The sequence below is a fragment of the Serinus canaria genome, chromosome 2 (genome assembly GCF_022539315.1).
Source record: "Serinus canaria isolate serCan28SL12 chromosome 2, serCan2020, whole genome shotgun sequence".
In the NCBI taxonomy this organism is placed as follows: domain Eukaryota; kingdom Metazoa; phylum Chordata; class Aves; order Passeriformes; family Fringillidae; genus Serinus; species Serinus canaria.
Genome location: NC_066315.1, coordinates 83010791 through 83028010, shown reverse-complemented (window position 1 = coordinate 83028010; position 17220 = coordinate 83010791). Strand labels below are relative to the sequence as shown.

General features: G+C 37.2%; 1 protein-coding gene across 5 annotated transcripts in view; it reads left to right on the top strand.

The window, feature by feature from the left end:
• COBL (cordon-bleu WH2 repeat protein) overlaps positions 1–17220 on the top strand; it is a 160032-nt gene that overhangs the window by 61710 nt on the left and 81102 nt on the right. For 4 of the 5 annotated variants that reach the window (XM_050970355.1, XM_050970351.1, XM_050970352.1 and 1 more), the window contains exon 6: positions 641–718. The exons of the other annotated variant lie outside the window; for it this stretch is intronic. In XM_050970355.1, coding sequence (XP_050826312.1) covers positions 641–718 — 78 coding nt within the window. The remainder of the gene's footprint in view (positions 1–640; positions 719–17220) is intronic. 5 annotated transcript variants of the gene reach the window in all.

Here is a 17220-nt window from a genome sequence, read left to right as displayed (position 1 = left end):
TTAACTTTGTACTGGCAGGCTTAATGCCAGATCAGGTATCATCTTGTTCTCTTCCATTCTAATTTTATGCTGGATCAGTTACCCTCTGTTCTCCTGCAGCTGGCATAAAAAAACATAAAGGTGGCATGAACTCCATTTCTTTTCGATGTTAAATGTAGTCGTTTGCCTGAGGCTAAATCCAGGTCAAATTGGCGTTGCTAAACAATTGCTAAAGTAGAGCAGAGGTACTGTGCAGACAATCATGGGATCTAGGCTTAAGGTGCATGCTAGCACACAGAAATAGTTCCTTCATAGGGAAATGGCAAGGAAGGAGCTCCCTGCTTGTTCCATTGTGTCTGTGTGTATAGCAGAGACCATCAGTCTGGTCCCTGATATTACAGGAATTAGTTACTCCCTATTTTTATCCTTGCCTAAGAATTTTGTCTTTGTATTCTTAAATATTTTTCCTGATGGCTTTCTTAGCTCCTTGCCTACATCAGGGAATTTTGCAGACTACTTCAGAGTTTCTCAGCAATCAGGTCCAGCACTACTGAGACAGTTTGTCTTGGTACCATCATGGGGTTTGGTATTTTGCTCTGGCATCTTTTTGCAGTTTTTTTTCCTTTGCTGCTGCTGTGTAGGACACTTGTTTGTGTTGCAGACAGAAGAATACTTGAACAGAGATTGTGGTGAGGAGGATGTTTTTAGTTCTGCATCTACAAGTGAAGGAAGCTTGGATGTAAGTACTAACACAGCTTGTAGATGCTATTGCATTCTTATTAGCTCCTGCAGTTTGAATTAACCAGAAACCACTGCTGTTCCTGATGCTTAGCCAAGTAGAAGTAGAAATAGCTTAAGCTTTAGCAGGCTTTGTTACGTGAGTGCACAGTTTGCATATCTTCATGAAGTTAAACTGTAATGCATTGTCTTCAAATAAAACTTGCTAGCTTCACTATGAATAAAGTTTCATTCAGTGTTAAATTCCAACCAGCTGTGGGAGAGAACATGGATGTTGTGACATGCAGTGACAGTCCTGCATGATGCAAGACAATGTTTGCCTCACCAACGCTATTTAAAGGGGACTTTTCCTATAAAAATCACATCTTTCTTTTTCATCCCTGTATCTGACTTCTGCAGCATGGCAGCATTCTATTTGTTTCATAAGGAGCTTGGGGATGAAGAGTAAACACTGGAAAAAACCAGGATTTTTTAAGTATCTCAATAGGGTTTGGGGTACTAAAATCCTGTGAACCACATTTAGAAACATTAAGTGACTGACAGCCTACCAATTTATAAGGATCCAAATAGGAAGGTATCAGATCTGGAAGTGTGAATCCTAAATATTTTCTAAAATGGTTCTGGTGGTATAGTAATTATAATAAATGGCACATATTTTCATTACTTTTAAAAATTACTTGACTTTTTTTAATCATATTTTTCAAAACCTAGAGAAGACTGATGATGTGTTAGAAATTTGAAATGTGAAGTTCCACTCTGAATCCCCCTTTCATAAGCAGATCTTTGTAAAAGGAGTGTGGATCTGCGAAATATAGAACTCAGTAGCTACAGAGAAGGATGATGAGGAATTGTGGAAAAAAAATTAAGGAGTAAGAGAACAAATCCCAGATGAAAAGAGTAATATGAAAGTCCAAAAGGAGAAATAGATGGAAAATTGATTGGCTACGAAGTGTAAAAACACCAAACTCTGCAAATCTGTGAAGACTTCATAATAAAAGATTACTGAAATGGAAAAGCTGCTTGTGATACTAAAAATTTGGGCAACGCATTAAAGATGAATGGATTAATAGGCCTCTGTTTCTAAAAGAAAGTCCTAGAAGAGGGTGTTCATGTGTAATTGAAATAGACTAAGTAAAAGCATAGAAAAAAAATCACAAGTACTGCCAAAATAAAATAATTTTGTGGTTTGTATTCACTGCCATATAAATTAATCTCAACATCTTGATACCCAAGTACTAGAAAAGAATGAGGAGGAAGAGCAGGAATTACAAGTAACAATATGATGCTAAAGGTGTGTGGTGCTTTCCCCAGAAGAGAGACATCACCTTATTTTTCTTGGGAATTTTATAGAGCAAATTGTAATATTTTTTTTTCCTCCTCTGATGTTGATGAGGAAAGATTTCAAAACAGTTTTGAACATGTAAATATCTTCTAAAGGTGCCAGTTTATAGGGGGGAAATAGCTCTTGAAGAGGTAAAAATGTTTTCATTCTATTCAGTTAAATGAGCATGTCAGGGATTTAACTTTTCCCCACTTTCTTTGTAAGAGGAATTAATCTTGAAGAACAATGTAGGCCTTGTTCAGTGTTTGTCTTTCACTTCTAATTTGACACCTGTATTTGTATGAGCACCAATCCTGCTAATAAATGAGCACATGAAAAAAATATGTTTACCTTGTTGCATTGAATTTGGCAGTATTCTGTTCAAGCTTATAGAAGGTGCATTAAATGAGTCTAACAGATTCACTCAGCAGCACAGGAAGTCTGTCCTTTCAAGAGGCTAGATGGGATTCAAGAAGAAGTTGAAAAATTGTGATTCCTTTGGAGAAAAATTCAGAAGTGCTGCAAACTTGGTACAGATAGTTGGCGTAGATAACTTTTTATTAAGATAAATTCAAATGGAAACACCATCAAAAACAATTCATAATTTTGGAAGTTCAGCTTAGCAGTTCCTTATGGACTAGGTTGGAGACCCTCAGTCATTCTGAGTGATTTGTTTCTCTGCTTGTTCAAACCATACCTCATTTACTTCAGTGGAACTAAGTATCCCTCTTCCATCTAAATGGTATCTTAGATGGACATATATGTGAAATATGTGTTTAGAGATCATTATATAGAAGAGTCATTGCTGAGATAGGATTGTTGGCAAAATGTCCATCCAATAGAGGATTCCTCTTTTGCGGTTGCCTCCGGTCTGCTCTCTAGTACTGTTTTGGGTCATCTGACAGTATTTTGGCTTTGCTGTGTGGGAGCCAAAGGCAGTTTCAGTTTTATTTCTGAAAGAAAAATATCTTGCCATTGCTTTTGGTACAGTAGCAGGCATTACACTGACTGGCTCAAGAAAATTTTTCTTGCCCATAAAGACATAGTTAACTTGTGAAGTACTACTAAGCTAAAGGCATGTACTTTCATATGCTTAGTTTAAATCCTTTTCTCACTATTATGTGGTGGGGGTGCACACTGAATTGTAGGAAAGAAAATGTAATGATTCTGTTCTGGAGTTGATTGATTCAGAGTTGATTTCTGGCTTTGTTTAAACTGGGCAATATGAAGTAATGCAATAAAAGTATGAGAAATAATAGACCCTTAGGTGTTTATTCACACACAAGTTATATTCATTTTTTAACCACCAAACCATTCTCAGTGGCATATTTATCTAATTATTATTGGAATTATTAATGCCTCTAAAAATACTTTGAATTGTTGATGAAGAAGCAAATTTTCAAAGTCAAGATTGCAAAGTCAACATTTATGCTTGAGGTGAAGGGACGCTTTTTCAGTGTCAGCAAAAATAAAGGTGAAAAGAATTTTTTAGCTTAGAGAGAGGGTGTAGGCACGAAAAGATTTCTCTGAGAAAATCCTCAAAGTGCAGCAGTTCATTACACCACACACCAGTAGAGGACACAAAATCCAACAGTATATTTAAAATGAAGCAGAAATCCTTTCCCTTAATCTGGGAAGAAAAACAAATCAGTTTTTTGCTAAGCAGATGAGTTTTATATCCAGGGTAACTTTTCACCAAACAAATGCTATTGAGATAGATACACAACGTACAGGTAAAGCAGTTGGAGGTTGCAGCCCGGTTAAGTGTATGGAGGTTTTTCTGTGCCGAAGGCAGACTGTCAGAGCTCGAGTTCAGAACAGCTGGAAAAAAAGGGAACTTGGATTCTCTCTGCCACTTGGTGTCACTGTCCTCATATAAACAGTAGATCAAGATAAAACACGGTATTGGAACACAGTACTAAAATTAGCCGGTTTTATTTTTGGGGCCTTCGTGTTTTCATAAATCAAGAGTGAAAAAACACGTCCCAAGTGCTGAACGATGTGTAGCTCTGATGTGGACTTTGTTTATGTAATATATCAGCTTGAGAACAAATATTTAGAAGTACAGCCAGGAACACTTATCTGAGGTTTTGAAACTTCAGCACAAAGTCTTATCACACAGGGTTTCTCTAGTTCAAACAGGACTGCAGCCATGCAGTGTTGGAGGATCTTCATCAGCACTTCATCAGCACCATTTTAAAAATAACTCGTTTTCAGTGTATTTCAGAATGTAAGTTTTGCCCATAATAGAATCAATTAATTAAATGAAGCAAATAGTCCAGAAATTCTCTGCTTGATGAGTCTGTCATGCTATGATTATGTATGTTCATATGCAAAACTACAAGAGGACAAGAAACATGTAATTTAAAATACCAAACAGTTATCAGATATTTTGAGGATGTGTGTGGGGGAGTTTGGGTTTGTTTTTATTTCATAAAACAAAGGTACCTGAATAATTGCAAGATTGTTCTCCAGAAGAAAAGTTCTGTTCTGTTCTGTTCTCCAGAAGAAAATCATCAAGAATTTTGGTGCATTAGTAATCCTGGCAATCACTTCTTAAGTGGTGGCAACAACTCTTTTCCATATAAGGGCTTTAAAAACATTTAAGATTTACTTTTTCAGAGCCTTGTACTCTAGCTGTGACTTCTATGCCCTCTTTGATGGCAGGTGTTACACCCTTCATGGTGCACATTGTCAGTTCGGAATGGGTGGAAAGAAGAATCAGGTGCAGTTAGGTGAATGTTATTTCTCTTCAACCATGTCAGGTCCCAGGGGATCAGGTAATATCCTTTCCTGTCAAGGATTTCATGTCACATGCGCAGGTACTCTTCAGGGCAATCGGAAAGGGAATACTGGCCATGTCATCTATGTGGAAGTTAACACCATCCATTTGTAATATTTCCTTGTCTTTGACAATTACATTTGCTTTAAATTCCTAGTTTCATGTTCTACCTTCTTGGTCTCCTGACAGCGCTGAGTGTGTTTATTTCTTATTAGCAGGGACAAATCCTGAGATAGTTATGTTGCATTTTGTAGAGTTAAAGCTATCTCTGCACTGTCCAAGATGTAGGTTTTGATCTGGCCTTGAAACAATGTTTCCTAGTGTAATTTGGTTTGCAAAATATGAAACTCAACAAACTGAGTATGGAAAGTTGTCTAAATGCTGCAGCAGACAGGGCTGTTTGCCCCAGTCTTTCGTAAAGGGTGCCTGTAATCTACCTGGTAGTTAGATGCCAAAGGATGACACTAGGGAAGATACAGTTATGAATATTTTCATTTGTGCAGCTATTGACATGATCAGAAGAAAAAGAAAGCTAATAAATACCATATATCTCAACATAAGGTTCACCATTACAGTAGAGTTTGTTTTATTTTGATACACTGTGAGGAAAAAAAAATCATTACTTTTAACTTGCCTTGGTAAAACAAAAGGTTTGCCCAAGTCTTGAGCTGTCATTGAGAGAATTTCAATAGTAAAGATGCCAATGATCAACTTTATTTCTCCGTATCTACTGAGGGACAGGAAGCAATATCCTTTATATATAGCAGTAGAAATTTAACTTAGATACAAGAGGGGGAAAAATTTGACTGCATGGAAATTTCACTGGGGGAGCATGCTATTAAAGTGATTTGAAATCCTTATCATCCCCTAATCTGAAAAACTTCCAAAAATGGCTAGAGGATGAGCTACATGTACTTTATTCTTTCTCAGGGCAGAGTTAGAAATTAAGCAGACCATGGAGGCTCCTTTCAGCCAGGCTATGGCTGCTGGAGAGATGCAGCTGTACCCACCTCCTTTTGTGGTGTGCACTTACAGGATATTAACTGTCTTCACTCATGTGAATCATAGATGGTTTTGCATATTATAGTGTCTTCAGATTTTTCTTACAGTATGTGATAGCAGAAGGCAAGAGCTTGAAACAGTGGCTGCCTGCCACCACCAGACTTCAAGTTTTTGCTCCGCAATGTGGTGTTACTAGACCTCTTCAAAGAAAAGGTCCTTGGAGTTAGTGCAAAAAAAAAATCATCTCAGAACCAGCCAAACTACTCTGGCTGAAAAAAAATAAAAAAATTAAAAATGGCCCGAGGCAGACACCTGGAATGGAAAGTCTCAGCATCCATGGTTAAAGCATGGTGAAGTTACAAGCTATTAAAAAGCTAGTTACAGCTATCTGGTGAAGAGACATGTCAGCTGACCCCTGTTCTGTCTGTGCTGCTTAGCTTGTTCTTGCCAACTTCATGCATTCAAAAATCGCTTGTCAGCTCTTGCCCTCACCACACAGAAGTGGCTTAAGATAATGAGATTTGAAAAGAAATCATTAAGGGTGGACTTTCCTCCATTTGACTTCTGAGTGTTAAGTTTCTAGAAGTTGGATTTAAGCTTCTTTTCTGTGACAATGAAGGTTTTTTATTTTTAAAATAAAAGATTATCAGGTAGTCAGTAGTTACCAGAACCTGTATCTTTATTTAGAAGTGCATGGTTAAGAGTTAAATCATCACAACTCATGGTATTCATGTTGCTGCTTTTAAAAAGATAGGTCATAATCTTCAGTTCCTGCAGTGGTTTTAGCTGGACATTTTAAAGGAAATATTGTCAAGAAACATTCTGAGATGAACACAGAGAAATGGATTAAGTCAAATCAAAAGGGCTTGAGAAGCGTCACATCTATAAAAGGAATTGGTAACAACTGTGCCTGGCAGTGCCTGTTTTAAATACCTGACAGTGTGGGTGTCTGGACTCTGAATCTCAGCAGCTGAGAGTCAGATTTCCCTAGTTTTGAATCCACTGAAATCTTCACAGCAGGAGTTGCTTGTTAAATTCTGCCCATCTGTGTCTGTTACCTGCCTCTGCTCAAGATTCAGATCTCAAGTCAGCTGTTAGATTCAGGTATTTAAAGCTTTTGCTCTAGTGCATTGCCACCTACCACTGTTATCCAAAATGTGAGCGACCTAAGTTCTCTTTTTTGTCTTCAGAGATATCAGCATCAGAGAATTATTTCCTCCTTTGCAAAAAAAAAATAAAAAAACCAAAATACTTACTGGGCTGGAGACTGCCTGGAACAAAGCTGTGAGGTATTCTTGATGTGGGAAGCACCCTTTTGTAAAAATACCTAACTATTCAGTGACTCAGAGAGCAAGAGCAAGCTTAACTATTCAGTCTAGTAATGAACTAACTTAAGTGCGGTGGCAGCTCTGGCTTCCAGTGCCAGCACCAGAGATGTTTTTCTGTGTTTTATGCTAAGCAGATGTTACATCCAGCAAGTAAGTAGTCACTATTGCTAGAACTGGAGGAGCCAAATGGCTTCCTGCCCAGATGAATGCCCTAATCTCAGTCTCTTTTTAGCTAAACTCATGTTCATGTCCTTGAACAGAGAATTCTTGTGAGTCTTGCTCTCCTCACAAGAGGGGAAAGTTTTTTATTTCTCAGTTAGACAATGGTTTTGGACCTAGATTTACCATACTCTTACTGAATTATCAAACCTGTGGCAGGGGTTTGGACAGGAGAAGAGGTAAATATCATAGCTACCTTTTCAGGCAGTTTAATTTTTGTGAAGTCCAGTTGCTTAGTTGTGCTTTAAACATATCTATTGGATCAGGCCCCTTGGCTGGCAAAGAAGGAGATTTGCGCATTTTATGGATCCTGTTGGAATTTAGGCAGGAGATTAGAAGCATGGTTTCTCCACAGTTTCTGTGCTCAGCATGCCCAGAAACCAAATTCAGGCACCAAAATGGAAGTGAGCACATCAGAGGGATATGTGTCAGGCTTATTGATGGGAAAGCACAAACCACTGTGATTTAGGGAGGCATAGCCTAACAGGAGCACGCTAAGTTAGGCTTGTGTGTGGCAATTCCAGAGCTGGGCTGTATGGCATCATTCTCTGCACGGTGATGTACCCAGCCAGTCTGGCGTAAGTTGGCTCAGATATCTCCCTCGGATGTTTAATTAAGACCTGGTGACACACCCTTAACCACCCAAATCCTTTTATGTCTGATTCATCTTTTGTTACTGATTTCACTGAAAAGTTCTGAAGTTAACTTACTGAAAAAAAAAAAAAAATAGAATAAAGCAGCAGCTAATAAGACCAATGGCTTTTAATTTGCATTAATAAAAGCGCATTAAAAAATACCCAATGACAAACTCAAAATTCCACTTGAGATTTTTCTAGTGACATGTCAACCACTCAGGCTTTGCTTTCTTGGTAATTAATATTACCAGAACCCCTTAATAGTCTGTAATAGCCTTGTAATTCACATTTGGTCATAACACATTCAGCATATTGTTCTTAGTGGCAAGCATGCAGTGGTCTGGACAATACCACCTTGAAACAGAAGTTTATATGAGGATCAGGCTTTTCACAATTGGAATTTCTTGTCAGGCTTTCCAGTGGTAACTACTGTAGTGAAAGGATAAGTGTGTATTTGTGCCAGTGCCCTTTACTAGATGAAATCAGAAATGGCTAATAGTATGTTATTGATTCCATGTTTCTAATATACAATGGAAATTTTTTTAGGCAGTAAAACCTGTTTTGTAGTGGCATAATCTGAATCCCATGTAACCATAGATTCATTATATTAGTCTAAAATGTCCTATTAGCATATGTAGATTTTAGATACAGCAAAAATTTTCAGCACCAGTTAAGGTATAATTTCTTTTCTTTTGCAAACAATTTCTGAGGCATGAGTGCTAATAGGGTTTGGTTTCTTTCCAGCCTCTTCTGTGGACAGTGAAGACTCGATTTCATTAAAAGTAGTGGCATACAATAACATTTCGTTTAATTAGATGATCTCATGATTTCCACACATATTTGTTCTGTGCATTATTGTTAGTTGGCAAAACTGAGTTGCTTGGTAGCGTGTGAAACCATATGTCTCAATAACATCTTATGGCAGGTAAGGGAGGATTTGCAAAACACTTGCTGACAGGACGCAATGCATTTTGCTTTGATGGGGAAGTTTTCCTAAGTCAACTTTATGGCTTAGTTCTCTCATGCAAAGTCAGACCCACATGAGACTTAGTGACTCTCACAGGTCTTCCTTTAACTCAAAGAGTTGTCTGCATGAAGCAAAGACTGTGTAGCACTTTGCTTCTCAGTGTGTTCTTCTCAGTTGTTCATCACTACAAAAAGAGACCCTCTAACATCTGTAGCCTGTGTAGCTGTTTCATGTTCTTTCTTCTTGCTTTTTAATAGACAACTGTTGAATTAGGTTTTTTAAGTCTTTTACAGCTGCAATACTGTTCCTCTCTTAGGAGCTTAGCAGAAAGGACTGCAAATAATTTCAGCCATTGCTTTTTCTCTTACTCTGTTTCAAGCATATCATACTTCATTTGAATTCTAAGAAACATCTTGGGATGAGAATTGAAGTAGAGAGAGTGTGGCAAATAGTGGTCAGTCTTTTTAAAAGCTTTTCAACATTATGAAGTAATCAGTTCAACTTTCTTGAATTATTTTTTCGATGACATTTGCACTTGCAAGCAGATTTAAAAGCACTTGGGCAAGCTAAGGAAAATATTTCTGGTTTTGTAAGTGGTCAGCTGGAAGGGCAGAAAAGAGAGGTCAAGGCAGGTAGCAAGACGTAGCCCTACAGAAGTCTTAAATGGGAAATTAGCTGTAGGAATTGGCCCCCCTGACTTTTTCAGTGCCATCCCAAGCACCTGTTGAGGTGTTTTGCTGGTGCAGTATCTCAGTGACCTGCTGTGAGCCAAGTGTGACCAATGTGCAGGTTATAAATTCTGCAGGCAGTCTCTGAAGTACACTGACATAGTGAGATGGAGAGATTGCCAGTAGATGTATTTTGTTAGTGTGAAATTCCCCACACTCCCCTTCTCTGATGGTAACATTTTCTTCTTTCCATCCTAGAAAATGCTCAGGTACCATCTTGACTTCAGTCTCTCCCAATTTCAGTGCAGAGATAGTGTGATTTCATTGACGCTAAATGGAGCTTATTCTGATTTACAGTTGTTTGCACAGGACAAGAGTCAGGCCAGTAAAGTGCAGTGTGGAGGTTTGCCTTGTAAAAACCTAATGGCAATGGATTTGACAGAAGGGGGGAGGGAAGAAGAAACATTTAAGACTATTTATTAATCAAGAATTCCAGCAGGGAGGCTTTTCTTGCCTTGATTCTGGCAAATGTACAGATGAAAGATATTGTGCAGAGACTGTTTCTGCACAGACAGAGAAAGCCCTTCAGATGTAAACATTTGAGCAGCTGGCATGGGAGTTTAGTGCAGCAGCAGTGGGAGGGGGGTAATAGTGGATAGTGGTGCTCTCTAAATTTAACAAATGTTAAACAAGGTCCTTGTTCTAGTGTAAGGGCTACAGGTCAGAAAGACAATATCAACTGAAAATACTGGCAGTTGTACAAGTCAGACAAAGTTATTAACTGGTATTTAATTAAAAGCATATTGCCTATCCAAAGTTCTAACCCCTTCTTTCCCCCTCACCCAAAAGGCGGGGGAAAAAGGGAGCTGGGAAAATGTATCCTACACAACTTCTTTGAGTTAGGAAGAAAAAAAACTACTTTATCCTCTGACTATGGAAAGGCAATACTTTGGGACTTCTTAGTGTTTTTTGTTTTGATGGTGAACTTAATGTATTGTTCTACTTTTAATTTCCTGTGGCTGAAAATTATATCAAAGAAAGAATCATGCTAAGGGTGTAAGTAGTGGTCTTTTAGCTTTTTAGACATGTTCATATGCTGTTTAATATGTGTTTTGTTTTTTTAAACCCTTGCCAATTATTTAGACAACTAATTATATATCAGTGTAGGGTATCTGATCATGGATCAGGGTTCTATGGATTTTGGTTTTTCATCTGTTTTGATCATGCTTTTAAAACAACTCCTTGCTATTTGTTAGGATCCAGTTCATATGTGTTTTGTTGGAGGTACTTTAATTTCTTCATTTCTTCAACAGAAGAGATTGAAGTATGGCTATCTGGAACCAAATTTTATGTTTAAAAAAATCAGAGCTATGCTTTCTTACCTGGCATTGTTATGATTTTCATTGAGCTTGAAAGTATACTGAAGAAAAAGATTTTCTGGAGAAATGACAATGGCAGCGTAATTTAGCTATTACTTTCTTTCGGCATCATACAGTTAGTTTGACCTTTGGAGACTCGATGCAGAACTCACTAGAGTCAATGGAAAAATTCCTGCTGGTTTTAACTGGCTTTGGATTATGTCCTTTATGATTTGCTAGCCATTATCTACACTAATCCATTTTAGAATCGTTCCTTCTTGTCCTACTTCAGGTTCTCAGAAGTCTTCTGACACTTTCACTGTAATCACTTAAAATGTAAGACCTTCGTTCCTTTTTGATGGATAGTTGGCGTAGATAAACCCCTTGAAGTTGCTTAATTTATAGAGCATTTTCTCATCGGGAAGGAGAAAACCCCAAAGTAAACATGTTAAGTCTTGTAGAAGATGAATTGCAAACAGTGGCAAAGGAAGGGAGTGGCATTCACCAACCAATAATTTGTGCAAAAGCAGGTTTTTCTTTGTTATCTGGAGCAGTGTGTACCCACAAGTGAGCAGAATTCCCAGCACTGGTTGCCCTATTTAGGCTGTAGTTGTGCCAGCTGAAGTCCAAGTGTCAGTCAGTATATGTTGGATCTATTTCCACAGGTTTTTAACTATTGTGTCAGTTAAATCTGGGATTGTGCTTGAAAAGTTTCTGCCAAAACTCAGCAATAGGGAGTTCCCTCCATTGAACTGGAGTACACCATTCTGTGAAAATAAATAGATTGGAGAGATGTGATTTCTTAGTCTTTAACGCTAAATTCAGAAAAAACAAGGCTGTATACAGTAGGAAAATTAGTTTCTTGGGAATAATAAACATTGACAAGTCAAGCTCTGATTTCCTAAGGATATATCACTTTTTTTTTACTTAGAGAAACCTCAAAGGCTACAGTATACTGCAAAGGAAGATAAAAATATGAATTTATTTATATACATATATACAAAGTGGGAAAAGGGTGTAGTAGCCTGGTCTCCAGCACATCTGTACTTCCATTCCCTTTGTGGTGTCCTATATTATCACTTCAAGTTTATTTAGAAGATGGAGTGTTCTAGACAAAGTTAGAGTTGAAAGAATAGCAAAAAATGTTCACAGTAGAAAAGCTTAAAGGCCAAGGATATTAAAATAGTGTTCAAGCATTGCTTCAAAGAAAATTCAAAGGGAGGGTCTGCTTCTTTACTCTTAGCCTGTTCCTCTGAACCCATTTAATGAACTTGTATGATTTTTGCTAGCATGATCAGGGTATTGATTTTTCGCCAAAGAGGATAGTTTTGGGAGCATCCTAAAGGAGATGAAGCTGGATTTGATAGAGAGGAAGCTTGGATTTGAATTTCATGGTCCTGGAAGATTGAAATCCTGAAATTAATTCACTTGACTTCTTCAAAATATAAGCATATGTATTTTTCTATCCAAATGGATCACCTCCTATATGAGACAAGCTTAATTTCTGCAGGTATCAATCTGTAGATGTTATGAAACAGAAGGTGGCTGTGTACCACACCTGGATGTGCTCTATCCATTGTCCAGCAGGAGAGTGTTGTCTTTAAACCTTCTCACCCCTGTACTCTCACATGATGTCCTCCTTCTGACCATGGATGCTGATCTGAGACTAAAAATTCATCTGTTATAATTCAAAGTGGTTTGTTGGCATCAGTTCCCAACCATCAAGCTGTAAGCATGGTGTGAGTTTGTCTTTTGATTTTGTCTTCTGCAGAATGCTGTCATATCTTGTTAAAGGGTTGGTCTGCTCCAGTGCCATAGTTTGCAGTCAGAAGTTGTCATGAAACTCCTGAAAAGTGTGAAAGATGCAGAGAGCTAGAGAGCTTGCTTAGGCCAGCCCTTAGGGCTTCAGGATCAGCATGTTGTACTCAGTGTGTAGAAGGTGTGTGTGCATTGAGGCACAAACATGCATGCAAACATTAGGAAGAGCTAACTGAAGTGATAAGCTGTGTGTGCATACATCTCTGTGTTTGCCTGTAGATCTGTGTATGTGTGCACAGAGGTTATGCACATGCACACCTGCACATCCAGGCTTCTGAAGGAGCTAATTGAAACTGTAAAGTTCCTGGCTGCAGACTTCTGATTCATGTTGCCAGAATCTTCTTAGTGACTCTGTAATTAGGATTTGTTATAAGATTTGCACTAATTTTAGAGTTCAAAAGCTTAATTGTTCTTCTAATTTAAGTTTTAAAGTCTTCAGAGGTTTTATTGTTTTTCAGTAATATTTTTGGCAGTGTTTTATCATTACAAAGTGTAAAGTTTCCTTTTTGAAAATTTGCTTTGACATTTGGATGATTGTATTTGTCTCACTCTAGCTAACCACCTACAGTCACCACATACTTCAAAGGGAAAAGTTGTTGCAGGAATGCATCCTAATTTAATAAAGTATTTGTGTCAGAATTGGATTATAAGGACTGGAGCTGGAAGCCAGATCCCAGAGCTTGAATAGATCAGAGCTTTGACTTCAGAGAAATTCTGCAGATTGTGGTGAAAATTTGCCTTTGAATCTCAGAGATTTTCTTCATTCATCAACAGCTATAATAAGTAGAGATTTTCAGAGGCCAATAGTCATACGTGTCAGAATTTCAGCAGACACTGAAAGTTTTTGAGGATTGTTCATTCCTGTTTCTTGCCTCTGGAAAACTTTCATAAGGACAACACTTTCATTAAAATGTGGAGAAAACACTTTCTAATTCAAATGTAATAAACATACTTTCAGTAAAACCCAGAAATTATTTCTCCAAAACCAAACAAATCTACACCCAAAAACCTCATGCCAGGAACTATTCCATTCATAATTCTGGTCACCATAAAAATTGACTATGCAGACATTAAAGCAGATATTTTTAAAATTGTATGTTTTATGTAAAGTTTCCATCTCCTCCTCCAGCATAAATTGGCATATCTACAATGAAAATATATTGAAGATTATCAAGTCTAGTGGTTTAATAGTTTCTATATGTTAAAAGAATTTGCAGAGAAGAACTTCTTCTGCAATAGTTTTTAAATATCTTGAATTTCAGGACGGCATATATTGCAGATGTAACAACTCCTGTCTTCCATGAACTAAAAACATTGGCTGATTGACTTAAAAGAATTAGTAATTCTACAGAAAATCAATTCATATTGCAATGATGAATTAATTTTGCTCAAGACTCTTGATTCATTTTTTTGTTGTTTATGATTGATGAATGCTTAATACCAGTGGAAAAATAGGTTTTTTTCTGTTGTCAGTCTTTGACCTTTTGAATTCCCTGTTTCCTGAAGTCTGTTGCCAGACCATTAATAAAGACAGATTTTGATTTTTGGCTTGGTGGTTCAACACTGTTGGATTGAGCTAATCTATTTTCATGTAGTGCAAAAGTATAAGTGAAAGGAGAAACCAACTTTTTCAAGCTTGCAAAAATGTGAATTTTTCCATCCTCAGTCTTCCAAGTTTGCTCTCACACTATCTGCTAATGCCCTTCCAAGGCAAAGTGTATATAGCCTCTTTTCTAATGTTCTTCCCTTGTTTTGCTTCCAGCTTAATATTTTCCTATCTTCTTTCTATACTGAGATTGAACTGAATTTTGGAGTCCATGTGGATTTTCCTCTGTAATTCTTTCTTCAGGTTTCTTTAAAATGTGTTTTTCTATTTGGGTCTGTCGTTGGCTTTTGGACATTTCTTAGTAAGTTTCAAAATTTTTCTTTCATTATTTTCTTTCATTCGGCTTCATTTCCATGTTTTACTATGTATTAAATCCCTACCACAGAAATATTTAGCACACGTTCACAAATGTGTATATATCAATCCCCTTCTCATTCAGTGCTAAATCTTTTCTGATTTGAGTTTTATTCATTTGACTTTTCCCCCACTGCCTTCATGATAAGCAAACGTGAACATCACAATCTTTCTGGGTCAGTATATGGACAGTCATGGAGTTTTCTTACAAAATATGATTTCTGTCCTTCGCAGCCTCCTTAGTTAATTGTTCCTTCCCCAGGATATAAGGCAGTACTTTTATCATCACATTCACTGAACTCTTCTGCTTTTTGCAATGTTCCACTCCTTTTCCAGACTTTCATGTCTGAATTTCTTCAAGGACTTAGTTTCTTTTCAAATCTTGTGAACATGTTCACATCATTTTTTGCCACAATAACTGTTTTTGTTCCCATCCTCACTTAATGTGTTCTTTTTTACTTCTTTCACATCTGCTTTTATTCCACTTGGACAAATACCCAAAAAGAGACTTGTAATGTTTTCCTCATTTTTTCTTATTTCCCTTTCTGATTCACCAATTCTTTTATAATTCCCTGCACATCTCTCATTACAAGCATGTAGCTATCAAAAAAAAAAAAAAGCTATCAAAAGAGAGGAGTACCTGAATTTGCTGACTCTATCTTTTGTGGGATACTCCTTTGTGTGACTCTTTTGAAATTACTATTTCTTCCCACAGTGGCTTTACATACTGGTATTTTTGACAGTTAAGAAAAATCTGTTTTCAAAATACGGTGATTTTTTTATAGGCTGACATATTTTGACAGTGCATTGTTACAAAAGTGTTGGACTTCTGGAAAAAAAGTTTTTACCAGTGTAGCCAGAAAGAGGTAAATCAGTCTCAAGAGGGTGCATTTTAGATTTCAATTAATTCTGGTACTTTCACAAAATTATCGTAAAAGAAAGAAAGGGGGAAAAAATGAGAACATTCCATTAAATGAGACACAAAGTTGTCCACACACTTCTGAAAGTCAAGATAAATTATTTTACACTTGTATGGAATGCAAAACAACTTTATCCTAAGCATCTGGTGGCATCCCAGACTGTCACCTGCAGTTCAGCTTGGTTTTGGAATTCAGTTCAGATTGTGCCTGATGCCTGCACTCCCCACCTCCCACCTGAGTGATGGGTAGCAATTGTTTCCTTTAAACTGCTGAGGAGCATAGGAACATTGGATCCCAAAATGTTTTCCGTGCCATGTTAATTATGTTTTTTTCTCACTAGGGTTTACATACACAAAACAAAAGCAAAATTATTTGTATTTTAAGGATTTTTTAAATACATCTCACATCCAGAAAGTTAAAAAAGAACCCAGTGTGCTGTCACTGAGCCTGATGGTCTCAGCTGCAGAGCACCTTAAAGGCAAAAAGGAGGTTGGCATGTTTTGGAAGCTTGTGCATATATGTTCATGTTTTCTCTGAATATATATGGCACTACAAAATGACATTTTAAGGTACTGGACATGTGCTGAAGCCCATTTCATGGATGTAATTGGATTTATACCAACGCTGAAGTATCTCCCAATAGTTTGGTGTCTCATCATCTTTAGCTGTGTTTTTGTAAATTGAGAACCTGGAGAGTAGTGGAATATTAAGTGTTAAACATGTCAGTTTGTGTGATGTTCAGCTGAGGTTTGATGTTTTGAGCATACCATTCCTTACTTTGCTGATCACTTTTGTTCAGAAAAGATTGTTTAGCAGTCTACGTTTCTTTCATTTGTGGCTAAATATCTTCAGATTTTAGCAAAATATTTTTTTTTTGCTCCTTCACAGAACACACAGTAATAGAAATTAAATTAATTTTACATTATGAAGATTTGTAGCAAGTGTGAATTCACTACATAGAGTTGAGTGTCAATGGTAACAGCTCTGAATCAAAGAAATTATGTTTCTCTTCTTTTTAACAAGTTCTTCAGCTGTGATTCCCAAGTTCCACAGGAAATGAGTTTGGTGGTCACAGCAATGAGTTCAGTGTCCAGACTGATAGGAGAGAACACAGAGTATTTATATTTGTGTGCCTTCCAAACAACCATTTATACAATTGGATCTTCCCATTAGTACCAGGCAGCATTCTGCCTGCTCCCACCTTCTGAATTGTTGAGACAATTGTTGGCTACCCTCTTCTGTCAAGGAAAGATTATTTTTTGCTAATTCTGTTGGGGTGCTACTATTTTTTTAAAAATGAATTGGTTTGAAACAGGCTGTCACTTACAGAAGAGATGATAGAAAGACATAAATGTAAATCAAGTTAGCTTGTCTTCCCTTTTTTGCATCTATTGCTGCAATGGAAAAAATTATTGTGTCCATTTCTCTTGATACTGATTGACTTCTTCAGATTGACATGAATGAATTTGGGTAGCAGCAATAGACATAGGTTTTATTAAGCATAAAGAGTATTCCGACTTGAGAA